We start from the raw sequence: 17500 nt of genomic DNA on the forward strand, positions 1-17500 counted from the left end.
TTCAACCTTCCATCTTGGAGCAACTGGGAAAAGGCATTGTTGAAGGATAATAAAATCATGGCTTCTGATAGGATGCGGAAAAAAATTAAAGATTATGCGGAAATATGCGTTGATTATGCGGAAATTACACCGGATTATGTGGAAACTTAAACAAGTTATAAAACTAATAATTAGGCCCGTCCAATGTATTTACATGCTTACGGTAAATCCGTAATCGAAATTGCAACCAATACAATCGCATTTGTGACTGAACTTTTGCCCTTTGTGATTAAAATACATGGAGGATTTGCGACCAGCTTTCACCGTTGAAATAAAAGGGTTAGCAGTTGGGATTTTCCCGCAACTTTTGGTAAAATAAATAAAGCGATAAAAAATTATTTTGTTTCTCATCATGAATTTTGTTTCAATTTGGAGATAATGGAGCAAAATTGTAATACCTTTGGAGCGCGATCCATTCCCTCGATCATTGACTTAAAGTGCGTTTGATTCACCGTATTCCGGAATAAGAATGCGTGAAGTGATGAATTCAAAACGGTATGTCTGGCGTTTTGAAGCAACAAGGATAATAAAGATATGTTTAAAATAGCATTTTAGCAGGTGTTCGACATTTTTAATGTGAATTTCCGTAAAATCGAAGGATTTCTAACTTGTATTCCATGTAATCCTATTCCGGAATACGGTCAATCGAACCCGCCCTTAGTTTCTTATCAGTTACGTCATTTGCTGAAGTGTAACTGTTTCTCGTCCAATGGAAAGCATTGTAGGAACAAAAACTAGTGTCCAGGCTCATTGGCGGAAAAATGCGCGGAAACTGCTTACGATCTTTCTTACGAACTTTCATCTTGCGAACGAAATGGTGTGTTTTCTTCAATGTTCAGGAAAATAAGCGTTTCAAAACAGTCAATTTCTTCGGCTTTTATGTTTTTGAGGATGTTAAGGAGCTGCTTTATCACTAATATCAGATATTTCTTCTGTTTTTTGCGGAAAATATCGGAATTATGCGGAAGATGCGGATTTCAGTGAATTATGCGGATCCGCATCGCCGCATCCTGTCAGATGCCATGTAAAATAATTACTAAATAAAATTTAATAATTCAATAAAATAATCATAATTACTAATACTGTAACTAACGGGTTCCTGATGAGGACCAATGATTATTAATTAAATAAATTTACATTATATTACCATAAGATTGTAACATGCCAGAGAAAAAAAAATGGAAGCCCTCTTACCGGTGAGAGACAAAGAGAGACAATTTATGTTTAATTATTGGGAGAGAGCGTGATTTTAGTGTTGAAAGGTATTTGTAACAATCACGTCCCCCAATGTTGACAAACAGCGTGATTAGCATGTCACATAAGCCTTCTTGTCACCTGTCATGGAAATGACAGTGCAAAAGATATCTGTTTTCATGGCAATGCAGTCGTCATTTGCATAGAGCACGACAGCGCTACAACAACTTGCAATTTAAATAGTGGAGACACTTCACCTTCTTAGGGCGTTATCAATGTACCTATTATCTCTCATGCTGCAACCCCCCTCAAAATTCAAAATACTTTTAGGTATTAAGGTGCACTTTAAGAGCTTACCTTCCACCTGCAGGTTAATATTACGTTCTGTTGGACCAATTTCTGTGGTTTGATTGTTGCTGGCTTGGCAGGTATAAATATCTTCATGCATATTCTCATCCACCTTTGTGATGTTCAGGAGCCGTCCTTCCAATTGACTTGGAATTTCAAAGTTTTCTACCCCATCTCGAAGTTCCTTCCCATTTTTTTTCCAGGTTATTGTTGGGAATGGTCTGTGAAAGAAAGGATTTTGCATCAAAACGTCTTAAAGACGTTATTAATGGAGGAGTCAGGGTGGATGGGGGAACCAGGGTGGCTTAATGGTTATCGACCATGCTTTCCACCTCCTTTCCACTTAATAAAGTTGGTATTATTATTATTATTATTATTAGTAATGTTCCCATTAACCCTTTGGCTTCCAAACCGGCCTAAACTGGCCAGACTTACTCTGTTTAACGCCAGACGATTTTTCTCGTCAAAGGGGAACCCCTGGGAGTCAACGGGTTAAGGATAAAAAACAACATTTACCTTACTATAACATACAAGCAGTTAGACGAAGGCAAGTGTGGGGGGGGGGGGGGGGGGAAGGGGAGAGGGGGGACACCCATATAAAAAGGGGAGGGATGCTCATCCAAAATTTTAGATTAAACCCCTAAAGGAGACCAATCTGGGTGTGGCCCAGGCTTTTTTTGACCCCTACAATTGCAAGAGACCATATTAAAACGTGGATATAATTATAAAAAACACAGTGACTTTTAATGATGGCAAAGACATCATCTAATACTTTCACCTACATGAAGAAATATAACAGTGTAAATATACACTCTTACATTTCTTCGTGCGCATGCAACCCTAAAGGAGACCTTCACGGCCACATATGATTGTGTTTTGCCCAGAACACCCTAAGTGAGACCAAAATCCAAAATATACACCCCTAAGCGAGATGAGAATCCCTCCCCTATTTACATGGGACCAGTAGACTTCAGACTGTCAAATTTTGAGTCAAAATGCTGCACCTCACTTTTAAACAAGCATTTCTTTTACATTGTAGACCACCATCAGCCACTTTGTCTCTACAATTATATATTAAGTACTTACAGTACAACAAAATTAGCATCTCACTGCAATATATGTACCATGTTGCATTAGAAGGTAAGTTACCTTGCTTGTGATCCCTTACCTTGCAGTAGCTAGGCAATACAACACCTTACTTCTTCCCTCCACAGCTACTTCATTAAAATTTGATGTTGCAGAAGAAAAAGATGGAGCGCTCAATCTGCCCAGATCTGGTACGCCTTTGAAAAAAAAAAAAAAAAAAATTAAAAAATTTTTTAAAATAGAGTACAAGTTAAAAATCTAAGGATAAAATGGCCTAATTATTACAGCAGTGGAGACTATATAGTCTCTGAAAGGCTAACAATGGCTATTGTAATGGAATACAATTAAGTAGTAAATTGTATGGTACAATACAAGCCAAAACTAAAGCCTGATCACTAAAACAAAAGTAATGATGTAATAATAAAATCTAGAGTTATGCAAGTAATTCAATCTATTTATGCACCTGGTTGTGTTGTTAAAGTCAAGGCACCAGAACTGTAAAAGGTGTTTGCACCGGACATTGTGCACTGGATTCCTCCCAAATCCCTAATGCGTGTTATATCTTCTGGTGTAACGTACATGATGTGCAAAGCACCATTTGATGGATCAATTGCAACTCTCTCGCTTCTCGGAAATTGGATGTTTAATTCCTTTTTCGACGCAGACGTCCAAGTGAAACTAACAAGAGAACTGGGGCCATGAGGCGGACAGTCAAACTCAAATGGTGTACCAAGCTGAACTTCACGGTTAATGGGATTTTCATCATTGAACTGTCCAACAGCTGCCGGGAAAATCAATAAGAACAATAATATGTACTAACTGATTTTGCTTATCCCTTGCAAGTTTGTATTAATTTTTGGTGACTAAAGAGAATCAAACATTTCAAACCACCCAAGCAGACAAACAAAGTGAAACCTGATAAATCAACCAAAAATCAAAGAAAACTCTTTAAGAAGACATTAATAATTAAAGGGGCGATGTCACGCAAAATGATGTAATTTCATGACACCCAAAAATTAGAATAAAACATTGCAATTAACCCATTGACTCCTAGCATTGAGACTTTTAGTTGATAGATTTTACTCTGTCTAATGCCAGATGATTTTATTCGTCAATGGGAGCAGTCCAGGAGTCAATGGGTTAACAACCTCTACTGTACACTCACTCAAAAACTATGCCTGAGTCTCCTTTAAAGAAACCATGCCCAGTACTTTCAGTACGTTTTTGAAGTAGGTGGCAGGGAAAGTATTAAAAGTAGACGGCTGTGCAAGCGAGCGCCAAAGGCGTGAGCCTCTAGGGGGGTCTGGGAGCATGCTCCCCTAGAAAAGTTTAAATCTACAAGCTTGGAAATGCCATTTCCAACGTTTTCCAACATGTATTCCCCTCTTAAAGGGAACAGAAAATAGGCAATAAAATGCTAAAATTCTAGTCATTTTTGATTTTCTTTCCGTGCTAGAGAACGGTGGAAAACGCTTACACAGTAAAACTTTTAAAATGTGCGAAGTAGGCAGCATGACAGAGCAATTTAAAGCCCCTGGCGGTCTATCGCCAGTGGCCACCTTCTATTGAAACCTCTGCATGCCCAAACTGTTCGTAATGAGTATAAAGAGGGAGAGCCTCAGGTCTACCTCACCCAGTGAATTGTAAACTGCCAGATATGGTGATAATGGATTTATATATAAATCCATCACCATGTCATTGAAACCTTAAGTAATTTAAAATTCCACTTCTTATGGATACTGAAATAATACAAAGTCTCCCAATATTTTAGCTACATGTAAACAGGGCATCAAAACAGGCTTAAGGCCATCATGGGACATTGCTCAAATAAAAAAAAAAATCCATTTGCAATTTTGAGATGTTCACAAGATATGAAAAGTTGCAAGTTTGCAAACTAAGTTTATTCGCAAAATGTATTGTTTGTAATTTGTACATGTGAGCCTGCAATACATGTGTCTAAAGAAACTGCTGAAAAAGGTGCATGATCAAGGGAATGGTTCTGTGCGTGTGACTCATCAATGGGGGGGCCGTCCCAGTACATTTGAGGTGTGAATAGGTTAATCTTAGCGTCAAAGTGGCAATTGTTAACCCTTCAGATATTTTTAGTTGCAAAGGGAAGAAATTCAGTCACAAATAATTATTATTATACAACTGTATTGGTCATGATTTCGAGACCTGTGTGACCAACTCAAGCAAGAGGAATTGCCAGTCCGTTTTTCTTCCAAATATGCCCAAGTAGTACATACATGTAATGATAAAAAAATAATAATAACAATACCGATTTATTCCTCCTGTTTTTATGTATCTTACCAGTTACTGCAACCCTTAGCTTCCGGCTAAATGTCTTGACACGAGTAACAGTATCTGTGACAAAACACTGGTAGGTTCCACTGTCCGATATTTTAAGGCCCTTGGCCTTCAAGGTACCATCTTGACTAAGCTGCCAATCATCATCAAACACAAATTTATTCGGATCAATTATGCTATCGTTGTGCCTCCATTCCCATGACAACTTGTTTGATCCTGTGGCACGACATGGGAGATCAAGCTGCCAGTTCATGTTATTCCCAAACTTCACCTCATCTGGAGCTACCAAGTCGTTTTGAAAAAATTCAGTAATCTGGGGTGGGGCAGGTTTTGGTCCTTGACCTGAAAAAAAGGAACTCAATTTTAAACTCATCAAATTTGAGCTGGTTTTGACAACAACTTGATTAACCTTTTAGTCTGACTAGTTGTTTGCAATAAAAAACAAAACAAAAAGAGCAGTATACTTAATTAATAGTCTAGTAAACCTTTGTGGAGGGGGGTGAATAGGCCAATGGATTGGTGGATTTTGGAAATATAATTTTTGCCCGTCCGGAATTCTTGAGAGACTTTTGGTCAGGCCCAATTTTAGCGAACGACGACATAAGAGAACATATGGGCGAAGCTAAACATGGGCCTGATCGCAGGTTACATTCAGCGTAAAATTTTAACAGATTTTTGGATCTTGCAATTCCAGGGAATTGCAATTTTATCCTTCTTTTTGGCCCAGATTATGGCATTTTGCCTGTAATAAAGTTCAGATCGCGGATCTTGCCGATCTCGTTCGGATCATGGAACTCTCAAATCTAAGCGACAAATATTGAGTGGATTCAGATGAAAGGACTTTTTTTGTGACAGATCGATGGATTTCATTATTTAACCCGAAAGGATCGGTAGACTTGCATACCTCTATTCACCCCCTCTTTGTGACGTGGTATGATTATGGAGCTGCAGCAAGAATCCCCTTACTGCAGGAAGGGGTTATTAAATCCAGTCTCCACTAACTGAGATAATAATCTCTAGTAAAGCAGGTAATTGGGGGGAAAATATTTATTACATGTGTGTGTGGATGGTGAGTTGAGGGAAAATCATAACCAAAAATTAGTCTGTAAAATGAGGTTCAGAGAAATTCACAAAGCAAACTCTCAACCTTACAGTGGAGTTAGCAAAACAAAACGAACTTTGTGTGAAAACAAAAACTTTAATTTCAGAAGCAGCCAGATAGTTCATGTATGAGAAATTAGAAACCAGGAGGGATAGGAGGGATAAACAATATTATAATAAAAATAATAAATAAACTTTGCACTAAAATCTTTGTTCTCAACAAATATGGAAAAAAAACTAAAGAAATCCCAGGCAGAATGAAACACAGGTTCCATGAGGCAAATCCAAACAATCTGAAGGTAATTAAGACAAGCTGACTGCGACACCATTATGGTTGTAAATGACTGCGAATCTTTGCCCATATTGTACATAAGTGAATGACACGGAATGATCGTGAAATACTTACGATAGAGCAAAGTTATATTTTGAAGAAACATTTTTCTTGTTGTCATTCTTGAACCTCCTATATTCATTAAGGGGATAACTATATGACCAAATATCAATCTTTGGCCTTCAATTTGCTCTGGGTTTCAAAACATGATGTTAACTTATAACACCAAGTGACTGAAGTTTTAAAAGCCTTGATTTCAAAGTCACCTGCTTTAAGTTTAACTCATGGTCCAGGAGTTTTCCTTAATTTCATGGTCCGCCATTACTAACTTTTAAGTCTTGAGAGAGCTCGCTGGATCAAGACAAAAGTGACGTCAAAGGCTCACTAGTTAAGAATGCAATGTGTGTACCTTAGTGTGGCTGAATTAATAATAATTGTGCAGCAAGGGAGTTTCGTGCTTTCAGACTTTTAAACTTGTGTTTTGCGTAACAACCAGCCTGTAATGGCTGCACTCTCCAAGCTGCACATGATTTTAACTTAATGAGTAAATGACACTTTTCCCAAGATCCAACCCTCTGAGTTCCATCGGTCAGTTTTGAACGTGACTAATGGTGATCCGTGAAATCCAAAACTTGCACTCAAAGAAAACAGCCTTTGGATAAAAATCAATTAAGCTCAAAATTTTGCCAGTCATGCAGGTGTGTTAAGCAAATACACTTTCATTAAATCTGAAGAAACCATTGGGGAAGTGCTTTTTTTGTAATCTTAGTAGCACAAGAGAACTCACACTATGTATTTAAGCACATTTCACCTTGGTAATTTCTGTTTTAAGCCTTACTGTTCATAAATGTCAACTTATATTAACATTAAAGAAAGTTTGCAAACAAGATGAGAAGACTCACATGCAGTGCACTTTCTTCCAAAGCCAGAATGCGTTGTGGTGCTAAAATGTAGTGTCAGTCATTTGCATAATTTTTAAACATTAATTTTGTCTTGGCCAGTTTGATACAGAAACACCAAAACAACTTCACTGTCACCATTGAAATAAACATGTTTCTTTTGAGGTGCCGCAAGATGAATAGAATTGAAACAATTTCAAATAAAACTGATTCAACCTCTGCTTTCTAAATCGACCCATGATGCACTGCATGGACTGCAAGTCCAAATACATACTTCATGTAAACTCAAATATTGAGTCTTAGATAAAAATTATGGCTACACAATTTAAAGAATGGCTCAGAACATTGACTGTGTCTCACCAACGATGATAAGTTTTGGAAGAAATGTAGTTTCCAGCACTATACCAGCCTTCTCAAAATATTTTTGGAGAGCAGGTCATAAGGAAAGTGGAGACGGTTTTGGTGCTAAAGGCATCCACGCGAGTGGCCAAAGGACGCAAGCTTCTAAGGGGTCTCAGGGCATGCTCCCCTAGGGAATTCTTCAAATTTAGACACTCACAGATGCGATTTAGTGCAATCTGGGGAATTTAGAGTGATGAAATTTCACATATGCAATTGACACTTGCATGTAGTCTGACAAAAAAAAATTGTACATCAAATAAGCTTTTTTCAAGCTTCTAAAATAATCTCCAGTGACTTTACGTTAGAGCTAAAAATGTGTTGTCTGATGTATTTTCTGACTGGAAAGAGACGATCAAGCTTTCTGAGGAGGCAGCTCATTGAGCCGTCGTCCGGCCGGTTTTGAGAAGGCTGCTATACATGTACAGAGTACCTGACAAAAATACACTTAGTTAACAAAACAGTAAGGTCAGTTTGTAATAGGTACTTACCATTGCACAATGTGGAGAGTGAAACTAAGATTAGAGTGATCTGCCACATTGTGTTCAACAACAAAAACAACGTGCCTGCAAGGAATGGTGACAATTTAATATTTGAATTTTAACAATAATTTTAATCATGATGATAGACAGGAAGTTAAGGTTACATGCAAGTTTCTGTTGACACAGTCATACGTAGTTACTAAAAGAAAGAATGACCTATTAAAATGACCTACAACGTTGTCTCAAATGACCCAAAATGACCTAAATGAGTTACCACCATTTTGCCTGTTTTAGATCCTTTTCAAATGGTCATTTTAGATCCTTTTGGGTTGTTCCTTGTTTTAGTTACCATGACAGTCATAACATTGACATTTGATTTCATTAGCATACAAATTTGCAAAGTGTAATTAACCCATCAATTCAGGGGGTTCCCCTTTGACAAGAAAAATACTCTGGTGTTAGACAGAGTAAAATAGTTAGTCTGACCGGTTCAGCCGGTTTGGGTGTCAAAGGGTTAAGGCAGCCTGTTTTTCTTATTTTTTACATGACTTCAATAGTTACAGCTTGTCCATTTAACCCCTAATGTTTTAAGCCTTTTGTCCTCTACTAAAAAATCAGATCACTTTGAGATATATTGGCCATAAAAGAATGAGAAATTATCTAGAAGTGTATAAATAATTTAAGCACTAACAAGCCCATAGATCTTTTGTAAAATTTCACATTTTTAGAACAATAGTGCTTAAAATAATATGATGTCCTCAATGTTTTGCTCAAAATTTCAACCCTTTCCCAGCTTCTACGAGTGATACTCATAGACTTAACTCTGTCCAACGACAGATGATTTTACTTGTTAATGATTTTAGAGGGGTGCCCTGGTCCATTAGTTTTTTTTTCCTTGGGGGGGGGGGGGGGGGTGGGGTGGCAGAGAGAACATTAATCTATGGGATGTCAATTTCTTGGTGGGAGGATTTTTGTGAAGGTGTGCACTGGGTAGATGCAACATAAAGCATTTCAATTGTGCTGATATAAAGAATCAATTCCAGGCATTAAATGACTGGAATGAAAAAGTCATAACCGACCAAGCTGTTTGCGATTGCCAATGCCAGTAAAAAAAAAATCACTTTCAAGTCTTATTTTAAATGACAATGGATAGGTAAGAGCATAATTGTGAATATATTACTGTTTATACAATATTCGTTATTTCACTTTATAGATAGTCACAGTTAAAATCCTAGTGTTCCTTTTCAATATCATGATTTTAAATTGGTGTATAGGTACATTAATTAACAGGCTGGTTGAAGAGTTGTTCCCTGTCTTCTCGACAATGTTAGGAATTGAGACTCATCCCACTGTACTATACTGTCTGCGTTAAAAGCGCTTGTCAGTATTCATACAAGTGACCATATCCACATATGTGACGAGTCTAATTGGACTTCTCCTTTGCTTTTTGAGCTCTTGTAAGCAGCCCGTGTAAAACTAGTCTGTTCAACACTTTATGAAAAATGCGCAGGTTGTTTACCGTTTTGATTTCAATGTAAGCAGCTGTTCAAAAATCCAGACTAACCGGCCTTCTATAAAAAATCTTGACGATTCATATTCAAAACCTCCTTGACTCCAAAAATTGTTGTGAAACCTCTACTATGCGACTTCCTCCGCGTTTATTTATTTATTAATTAATATGCTGTCAGCGTTAATCGCGTGTTAGTGATGCGGCCATAGTTTTTTTTTTTTAATTTTAGACGCATCGGAAAGCTAAGATCGCAGAAAGATCAAAAGCGATATTCATTCAATTTATACACCCAAGTGTGCGATGCGTTATTTGACAAGCAAAAAAGCATTTTATAGCCGGGAAAAATCGTTAACGCAATAAGGACGTGCTAAGCCAATTACAATATCGTTCACGCAGAAAACTTGAATTATGCTTGGAATAGTTTCATGAGTAATATCGTCTTTATGAAAAAACTCTAACAACGTTCACGTTTATCAAAATAAAAGTTACATGAGACGTTTTGAGAAATATATTCAAGCATTCAAATTTCTAACAAATTTACTCTAGCCTTTTATTGTTTTAAATAGCAATAGCGGGATGGAAAGGCCAAGGGCGAGTTGAGAGATTTTTTTTATGCAAATCTCGTGGTTTTGCGCTCAAAAAAACTATGACGATACAGTTGATATGATATGCCATGTAAAATGAAGATCGATAACTTGTTACATTGCTCCTTTTGTCCATGAATGCCCAATCGTCCATTTATAATACACCAAAAAAAAAAAAGATTTGGAAATGAAGTTGATTCAGTCAGAATAAGCTCAAACCATGCAGCAGCGCTGAGCGCTTTATAGATTCCGTTTATGACGTGCAACGGAAATTTCAACAAGTTAACGAAATTACGGAGCGACCACGTTAACTGCACATTACCGATGTACTTCATAATCTACTATTTTAAAAGAAGAAGATGTTTAAAGAAGCGCCTTGATAGCTTAAGCTACTCGACGTGCTTTCTTGTACGAGTGACGCTTGTCGATTTCATTTGCTCTAGGTTTATAGTGAAGTTCAGCTAATAAGTTCCTCGAAAACATCGCTGAAGTGCAGTTTAAACAGCGATCTGATTAAAAAAAAAGGTATGAAAAACAAAACTTTGTTTGAAATGTAACCTGAAACCAACCGATAACAGAGAAGGGCGGCAAATTTCTGCGGAAACATCAACTAATTTGCTTCTTTTGGAATCGACATGCATTACAAGATACGCACAAGCGGTATTCCAGTTGATGACTCTATGTGAAATTATCAGCTTAACCTTAAGCTTAAAGTAAATAACAACATATGCATGTCAGCTCAAAAGTGACGGCTTTTTTGTGCGGCTTTCAGAACTTTAGGTTTCAAAAATAAGCGAAAACTGCAAAAATGTTGGCGTCTTTCTGCAAAACTGTAATACAGATCGATGACTTGCTCGATCGAAACATCGAATGTTTCAGGCGGCCAATATTAAAATCTCTCAACTACTGCATCCGAACAAAAAATCCAACTCTGTTTCACGTTTCTTACCTTAAAACAGGCACCCGAAAATGACAGATGCGAAGTTGAAGAGAGATCTCCTCCAAACGGGCGTCAGATAACAGACAGATTGTCAGACTCAAAATAATCAATCGTTGATGAAACCTACGATTAATATGTGCACATTAACGTTTTGGGTGGGCCACTAGTGATCACGTGGTATGTGACGCCATGATTTACATTCTGTGATATCTGCCCCGCTATTTTGAGATCTGACACACATTATTTTTTGACTACGTACGTTTTGCCTTTCCACCTATGCATCACCACCCACTATTGGAAATCAAATTATAGGTGACTCAAGATATGCATTTTTTTCCCAACAATGCTCTTCAATAAATAATTTAATAGGCATCCAGTTTTTACTTTAGTATTCTGAGCAGTCTCAGAAGTCCATCATTTGTGTCCAAATGAATCTTCTTTTTTTTGAACCGCTGTAAGACCTGACCTAAATGATAAAAATTGTGTCTTTTCCAATTCTGTGAGAGTGGATGAACTTTCTTAATGTAACAAAATTGGCTGAAAATTACTCATTCTTCTATATACAAACAGCTTAAATGTGCGAATTCATATGTCCTGCTCTGCAACATCCAATGATTATGCGAACTCCCCGACTATTAAAAGATAGTCTTTCAATTTTTTTATTCCCTCAATCAATACTGATGTAAAATGAAATTCCATTTTTGGGTGGCGAAAAAGGAAATGTTTTTTTCCCCGATTTATTCTCATGATTCCAAAATCAGAATACCTAGCTGGAAAATGAAATATTTTCTTTAATTTCTTCCTGTAAGAAACATCAGCATTTACGGTGCATTGAATACAAGTCATAATAGCACGAAAATTGTGTACTTGTCTTGCTGCTTCGTGAAGTTGTTCCATATCTGGAGCTTACAGCCAAGAAATGAGATACCATGCATCTATCAAGTTTAGAACTTCCGTTTTTGGCAAAACGCAGTTTTTCAGTTTGTTGTTCGTGGTTTGCTTGACCGCGATGCTAAAGCCTGGTTTTCACTAGCGACGCAAAAACAGGCGCAAGCGCAAGAGCGCTTATTTCACCGTGAAAACGGGGTCGACACAAGCACAAAAATTTTCATGTGACGTCATCGCCGCCATGTTGGCGGACGAAAACAAAAGATCTCTGCTTCTTTTGTTCGTTCTTTTGTTCTTTAGCAACGACGACGGCAACGGCAACGGCAACGAGAACGTCGTCGTTAAATGTGAATTCGCGTTTTTGTCATCGCTTCCAAGCATTTTAACGTGACAAAGGTGTTGCAAACCGTCAAGAACTAAACTAGTATGAACGGCGCTCAATTTACGAGAGAGAATGAACGTGTACCCTCAATCTTTGACGTTCTCCTTAAAACCTCAAATTTGGTCATTTCACGTTGTTGTTTTGCTGACGAGGGCAAAGAAATGGACAAAAGTGAAAAACGCACGTGCAGGGCGTGCAAAGTTATTGTTTTTTCAAACTAAATATGCAAATTTTTGACGTTCTCGTTGCCGTCGCTTTTGTCGTTGCTAAAGCTCCCTATTATTGGTGTCTTTAGAGGTTGGTTGAAAACGTCCTTTTGTTCACTTGCGCTTGTGCTTGAGTTCGCTCGCGTCGTGTGAAAACGAAACGCAGCATAAGCACAAGGAAATTTGCTAAGTCTGGTCAATAAAAGCACTCGTTCCAAATTCCCCGCGTCTGAACATTTGAATTAAACGGCGGAAGCCGTCGTTAATTTTGATGCTTTTGTTGAACTTCGAATTCGTGTCCACTAGCATAAGCTACTTATCATTGTACTTGTGCTATGCTGGCGTCCCTGGTGAAAACCAGGCATAATTCTCTGATGTTACAGGAGCGAAACGTGAACATGACGAAACTTAAATTCATTTAGGGTATTCGTTTTTCAGAATACACAAAAATAATCATTCAAAGTCTCTATATTTGGGCAAGGCGGAAGCTTGAAAAAAACGTCCCAAGGCGTACAATTAGTTTGCTTTTTTTTTCTCCATAATTTTTTCTTGTCGAAGCAAGTGTAGAATTTAGGGCGATAAGCACGATTCCACGTTATTGAAATTACTGGCCCTGTATTCTATAATTTAACTTCCTAGGGAAAAAGAAGGATAGTTGAAACTCGTATTTTTTTAATTCTACGCACAAACATCCACACAAGTCCTCAAGTATATACGCTTTCTTATATGATTGTCTTTGGACTTCCTGGGCCAAGACGCGGTAATGGCTGTACTCGGAAATGCTATATAGTTGAATGTTCCATTTTCCTTTAATAAGGAAAATTTGGCATACTTTTGGTTTCAACGGCATCGTTTGAAGAACAACGTAGATAAGATTATTTGAAGACGGCTATTTTTTTTTATGTTTGCAAAATATAGTCCAAAGTATATTTGATTTTAATTAGTATCTCGCTAAAGGAGCAAAAAGTGTACCGGTATTTGGTCATCGCCGGTCGTTTGAAGACCACTTTCGATATTCCGGAACCTTCAAAAGTATTCAAAAGTATGACGTCGTTGTGTCGAAAGGATGGGAGTTGACACGGCTTTTCAGTTTGTCCGGCTGAGCGTTCAATATAACAACACGCAGGAATGATTGCCTCAGGGCACGTCACACAGCGACAGGCGTGGAGTCGGGGAGACAGAGGATATTTCCCTAGAAAAGAATAGGGAGAATAACTTTGCTCTGTCGTCAGTATTTCGCGACTATTCTAGCTTGATGACTGCGTACAAAATGGGTGGCGAGGTATCGTAGAACCAAACTGGCACGAACAGTTTTGAACTAAAGATAGCCTGAGAATGAAAGATCCACTGTCGTACGCTCAAGTTTGTTTGCCACCCGATCGGGGAGTTAACACTAGCGTTAAATCAAATTATATTGTTCAGTGTTTCCCTAGGGATTCAAAACACCAGAGAGTTGACACTAGAGTAGTGTGTCCACACTAGTGTCACACTGTGTTTCTCTCAAGTGTAACCGCAACCGTTGTCGTCAAAACCGTAACTTTGTTGATTTCACGTTTTGCAGAGCACACTAAAGAATTGAACAAAAATGCCTGCCGCACGTGCAGCATGATCCTCTTTCCAATTGAACTCAATTTCTTTGATTCCACTCACGTGACAAGACGGTGCCAAAACTCACGTGATAAGACGGTGCACTCATGTGATAAGTCGGTGCCAAAACAAAAGAAAAAATGGAGCTCAAATTTTGCATAATAATAGAGTCAAGTTTCCAAATTAAAAGAGTTTTTTGTTATTGTTCTTTCCATTAACATGGCCTCCGTGAGGTCAGGTTCAATCAAAGAATAGTAGGTTTGCATTCTGGCGTTGCCATTCCATAAATATATAGACCTTATGCAAAAATGGCTGCCTTTAAATTATTCTTTTGTTCATATTCAAAATAGCCCAACTAACCTCGTTTTTGAGACAAAAATTCTAAAGAATTTGTTATCCCGAACGAGGTTAGTTGGGCTATTTTGAATATGAACAAAAGAATAATTTAAAGGCAGCCATTTTTGCATATATAGGGTCTATATTGTTGCCTTCATTTCATTAACATGCGAATTCCCTCTATGAAGGCATCCTGTACGTCAGTATAAAAATTGGTTTTAAAAGTAGAAGAACTTGTTAAAATTCAGTCATCTTCCCAATATTATTTATTTATTTATTATTTATTTTTGTTTAGGTAAACACAGGAATTTTGGATATCAAAAATTCATAAATTATTGGTCGGGTTATTGCCGAAACATTCTTGTTGAAATTTAGAATTAGACCCGAAGACTGCTATCATTACCAGAGACAGCTAATTATACTGATTATAAAATACTCTTTTAGCCGATCATTTCATCTTGGTCGATCAACTGTAACCAGCAGGGAGCACTGACTCCCCATTGACTGTAACATAATAAGCGTATGTTATGAGGTAAATAAAGAAAGATTTCCCTATAAAGCAAAAGTGATCTTCGATGGTTCTTTTCATTAGCACAAGGCTGATAAGGCAGCCGAGTATAAAGTTTTGAATATTGAAAGTGTATTGCCATGATATTGAGCTATCTATGAAAATTTGAACTCAATATACCAAACTCTGAGAAATGATGCTTTGAAAATTCAAAATTTTACAAAGAGTGAATGGGACCATTAGCACTCTTGCCACTCAAGAATTGATAAGTTTTTGACGGCTGATACATGGCTCGGCGTAATCAAAGATTGGAGATTAACTATGTTTGACAAGGCCTTGCATGTTTTAAAGTCAAATATTCAAACCTTCAATGTTTTAAGTAGATATTTTTCACATTTCGCTTCATTTGCCTGCCATTTTCCAGTCGCTGAATAGCGCTATTTCTTGTTTACAAACATCGACGTCACATTGTTTCAACAGCCAATTAGGTTCTCGTTGGCATATTAATAAAAATGGATGACGTCACGAGAAACATCGCTATTGGGCTAATTTCGAGAGACAGCCCCTTCAAATGGTTGTGTAAACATGGAAAGAGCTGGTGTTACTGACCTATGGTCAGACCAACGTGAAGATGAAAAGTTGTTCATGGGAAAAAAGTCTTGCTTTTGATGTAGATTGGCAAAGAAGGAAAATTTAAGCAAATTGCCTTTGAGATTTGAATAACATCTGTAGCGAAAATTACACGGATAACAAATTCTTGGAGCTACCCGGCGATGCTAACAAAATTTAATCTCCCAAATCTCCGACGTGACGAAGGCACTGACGTCAAAATCTTCGATTTTAATTCCCTTTTTTGTGAGTTAGAAGAAATCTTGAACGTAGAAGCCAAATGATTGTTTTTTCTTTCTTCAGGGGAAGTAAGAATAAAAGGAAACAAACATGAGAGCATTTGTCAACCTATTTTAAAACTACGACTTAGAAGCGCTGTATTTCCTCAGCTTTTAGATAGCAAAACCCGATTTTCCCAAGGTAGAAATGATGCAAGTGCGATTATTTACCAAAGTCCTCCGTAATTTACTATAATTACACGGGTTTGGTTCGTAAACAAGTTTGCGGTTTATTAGAACAAAGTGAACAAAAAGCTCCGCTGAGAAAGTTACGAAATCTCTAAAGTACCACCTATCACGAACTTCAGAGGTTTACAAACAAACAGTTGAAAATTGAAATTGCGTTTTAAAACGGTAATCTAGGAAAGAGTCCGCTCTATCATGTGCACTTGTTGTTTTTGTCTCTTCTGTACGTGACCTTCAAGTTTTAAGTTTTAACCGTGTACGAATTCACTTAAAACCACGATCATAAACCACAGACGCCACAAAACTGCATACATTTGCATTCTTTCAAGCACGACTGATTATCCAAGATGGAGATAAAAAAAATAGCAGCAGAGAGACGGAACTCCTAAAGATATTTCCAGGGCGTAGAAGGGACGGAGGATTTAATTAAACAAAAAGAAAGAAGAAAGACAGATAACATCTCTTTGCATATTACGGACACCTTGCCATTGGTTTTTTTAATTGCACAGATTATCACAGAGCTCTGAATGTGCCTAAGGCCTTTGTGGTAAAGCCACAACAAACCACAGACGCCACAAAACTGCATATTGAACTAGAAAGATCGATAATTGATCCGTCCTCTTGACTTTGAATTATATGTAGTTGGCAAACACATTATATCAGAATTTCTTCTTGACTGGAGTGTTTCAGTAAAAGCGACAATGGTCCATGATGGCCCTTTTGTCCACAGCCACATTTTCTGTGATTTTGTGTGCATTTATTGCTGCCCAGTAAGCAGCGCTCAGTCGAGGCAGCCTTTGTGGGTTTGGTTTAAGAGAAGGAGAGAGGAAGGCACAAATGTCTTTTTTTCTTTGCAGAACACGAGGGTGCAATTTTTTCCTCTCTCCTAATGCAAGCGCGATCCTTATTATCGAGGCATGCATAACAACAAACATCATAACCAGACACACTTCATTGAGTCGCTAATTAGTGTTTGTTTCACCCAAAAAAGGCATTAACGATCGAAACTCTGCTGAGGCACAGTCGACACGTTTCCGGATATTTTTTGAATACGCAACTTTTTCTCTGCGGATTCGCTTATCGCCCACACGTATCCGGCGAATCCGGTATGCGAATTCTCAACTTTTTCAATCCGCTCTCCAGAGTGGAAAGTTTTGACTACGCAAAGAATTTGGAATCGCGTGGACGGTGGAATCCGAATATTTTGAAATCCGATGACAATACAAACTCAGATCCAGTCTTTACCGTGTAAATATTCAACATGGTCGCGGAAGGAAATGGCATGGTAATGGCATTCCAG

The 17500-nt window shown here is 37.8% G+C and overlaps 1 protein-coding gene across 4 annotated transcripts in view; it reads right to left on the reverse strand.

Moving 5' to 3' along the window:
* LOC138011727 (fibronectin type III domain-containing protein-like) overlaps positions 1-17500 on the reverse strand; it is a 45689-nt gene that overhangs the window by 19046 nt on the left and 9143 nt on the right. Inside the window, exons 1-7 of one of the 4 annotated variants that reach the window (XM_068858867.1) lie at positions 11230-11378; positions 8196-8270; positions 4978-5316; positions 3131-3448; positions 2750-2864; positions 1591-1802; positions 1-23 (exon numbers count right to left, since the gene is read on the reverse strand). The exon at positions 1-23 is cut by the window's left edge and continues 116 nt beyond it. In XM_068858867.1, coding sequence (XP_068714968.1) covers positions 1-23; positions 1591-1802; positions 2750-2864; positions 3131-3448; positions 4978-5316; positions 8196-8244 — 1056 coding nt within the window. In that variant the 5' untranslated portion in view covers positions 8245-8270; positions 11230-11378. Of the gene's footprint in view, positions 24-1590; positions 1803-2749; positions 2865-3130; positions 3449-4977; positions 5317-7308; positions 7548-8195; positions 8271-11229; positions 11379-17500 lie in introns of those variants that run through there. The other 3 variants (XM_068858868.1, XM_068858869.1, XM_068858870.1) reach the window with 3 other exon arrangements.

The sequence above is a fragment of the Montipora foliosa genome, chromosome 7, assembly GCF_036669935.1.
Source record: "Montipora foliosa isolate CH-2021 chromosome 7, ASM3666993v2, whole genome shotgun sequence".
NCBI classification, from domain to species: domain Eukaryota; kingdom Metazoa; phylum Cnidaria; class Anthozoa; order Scleractinia; family Acroporidae; genus Montipora; species Montipora foliosa.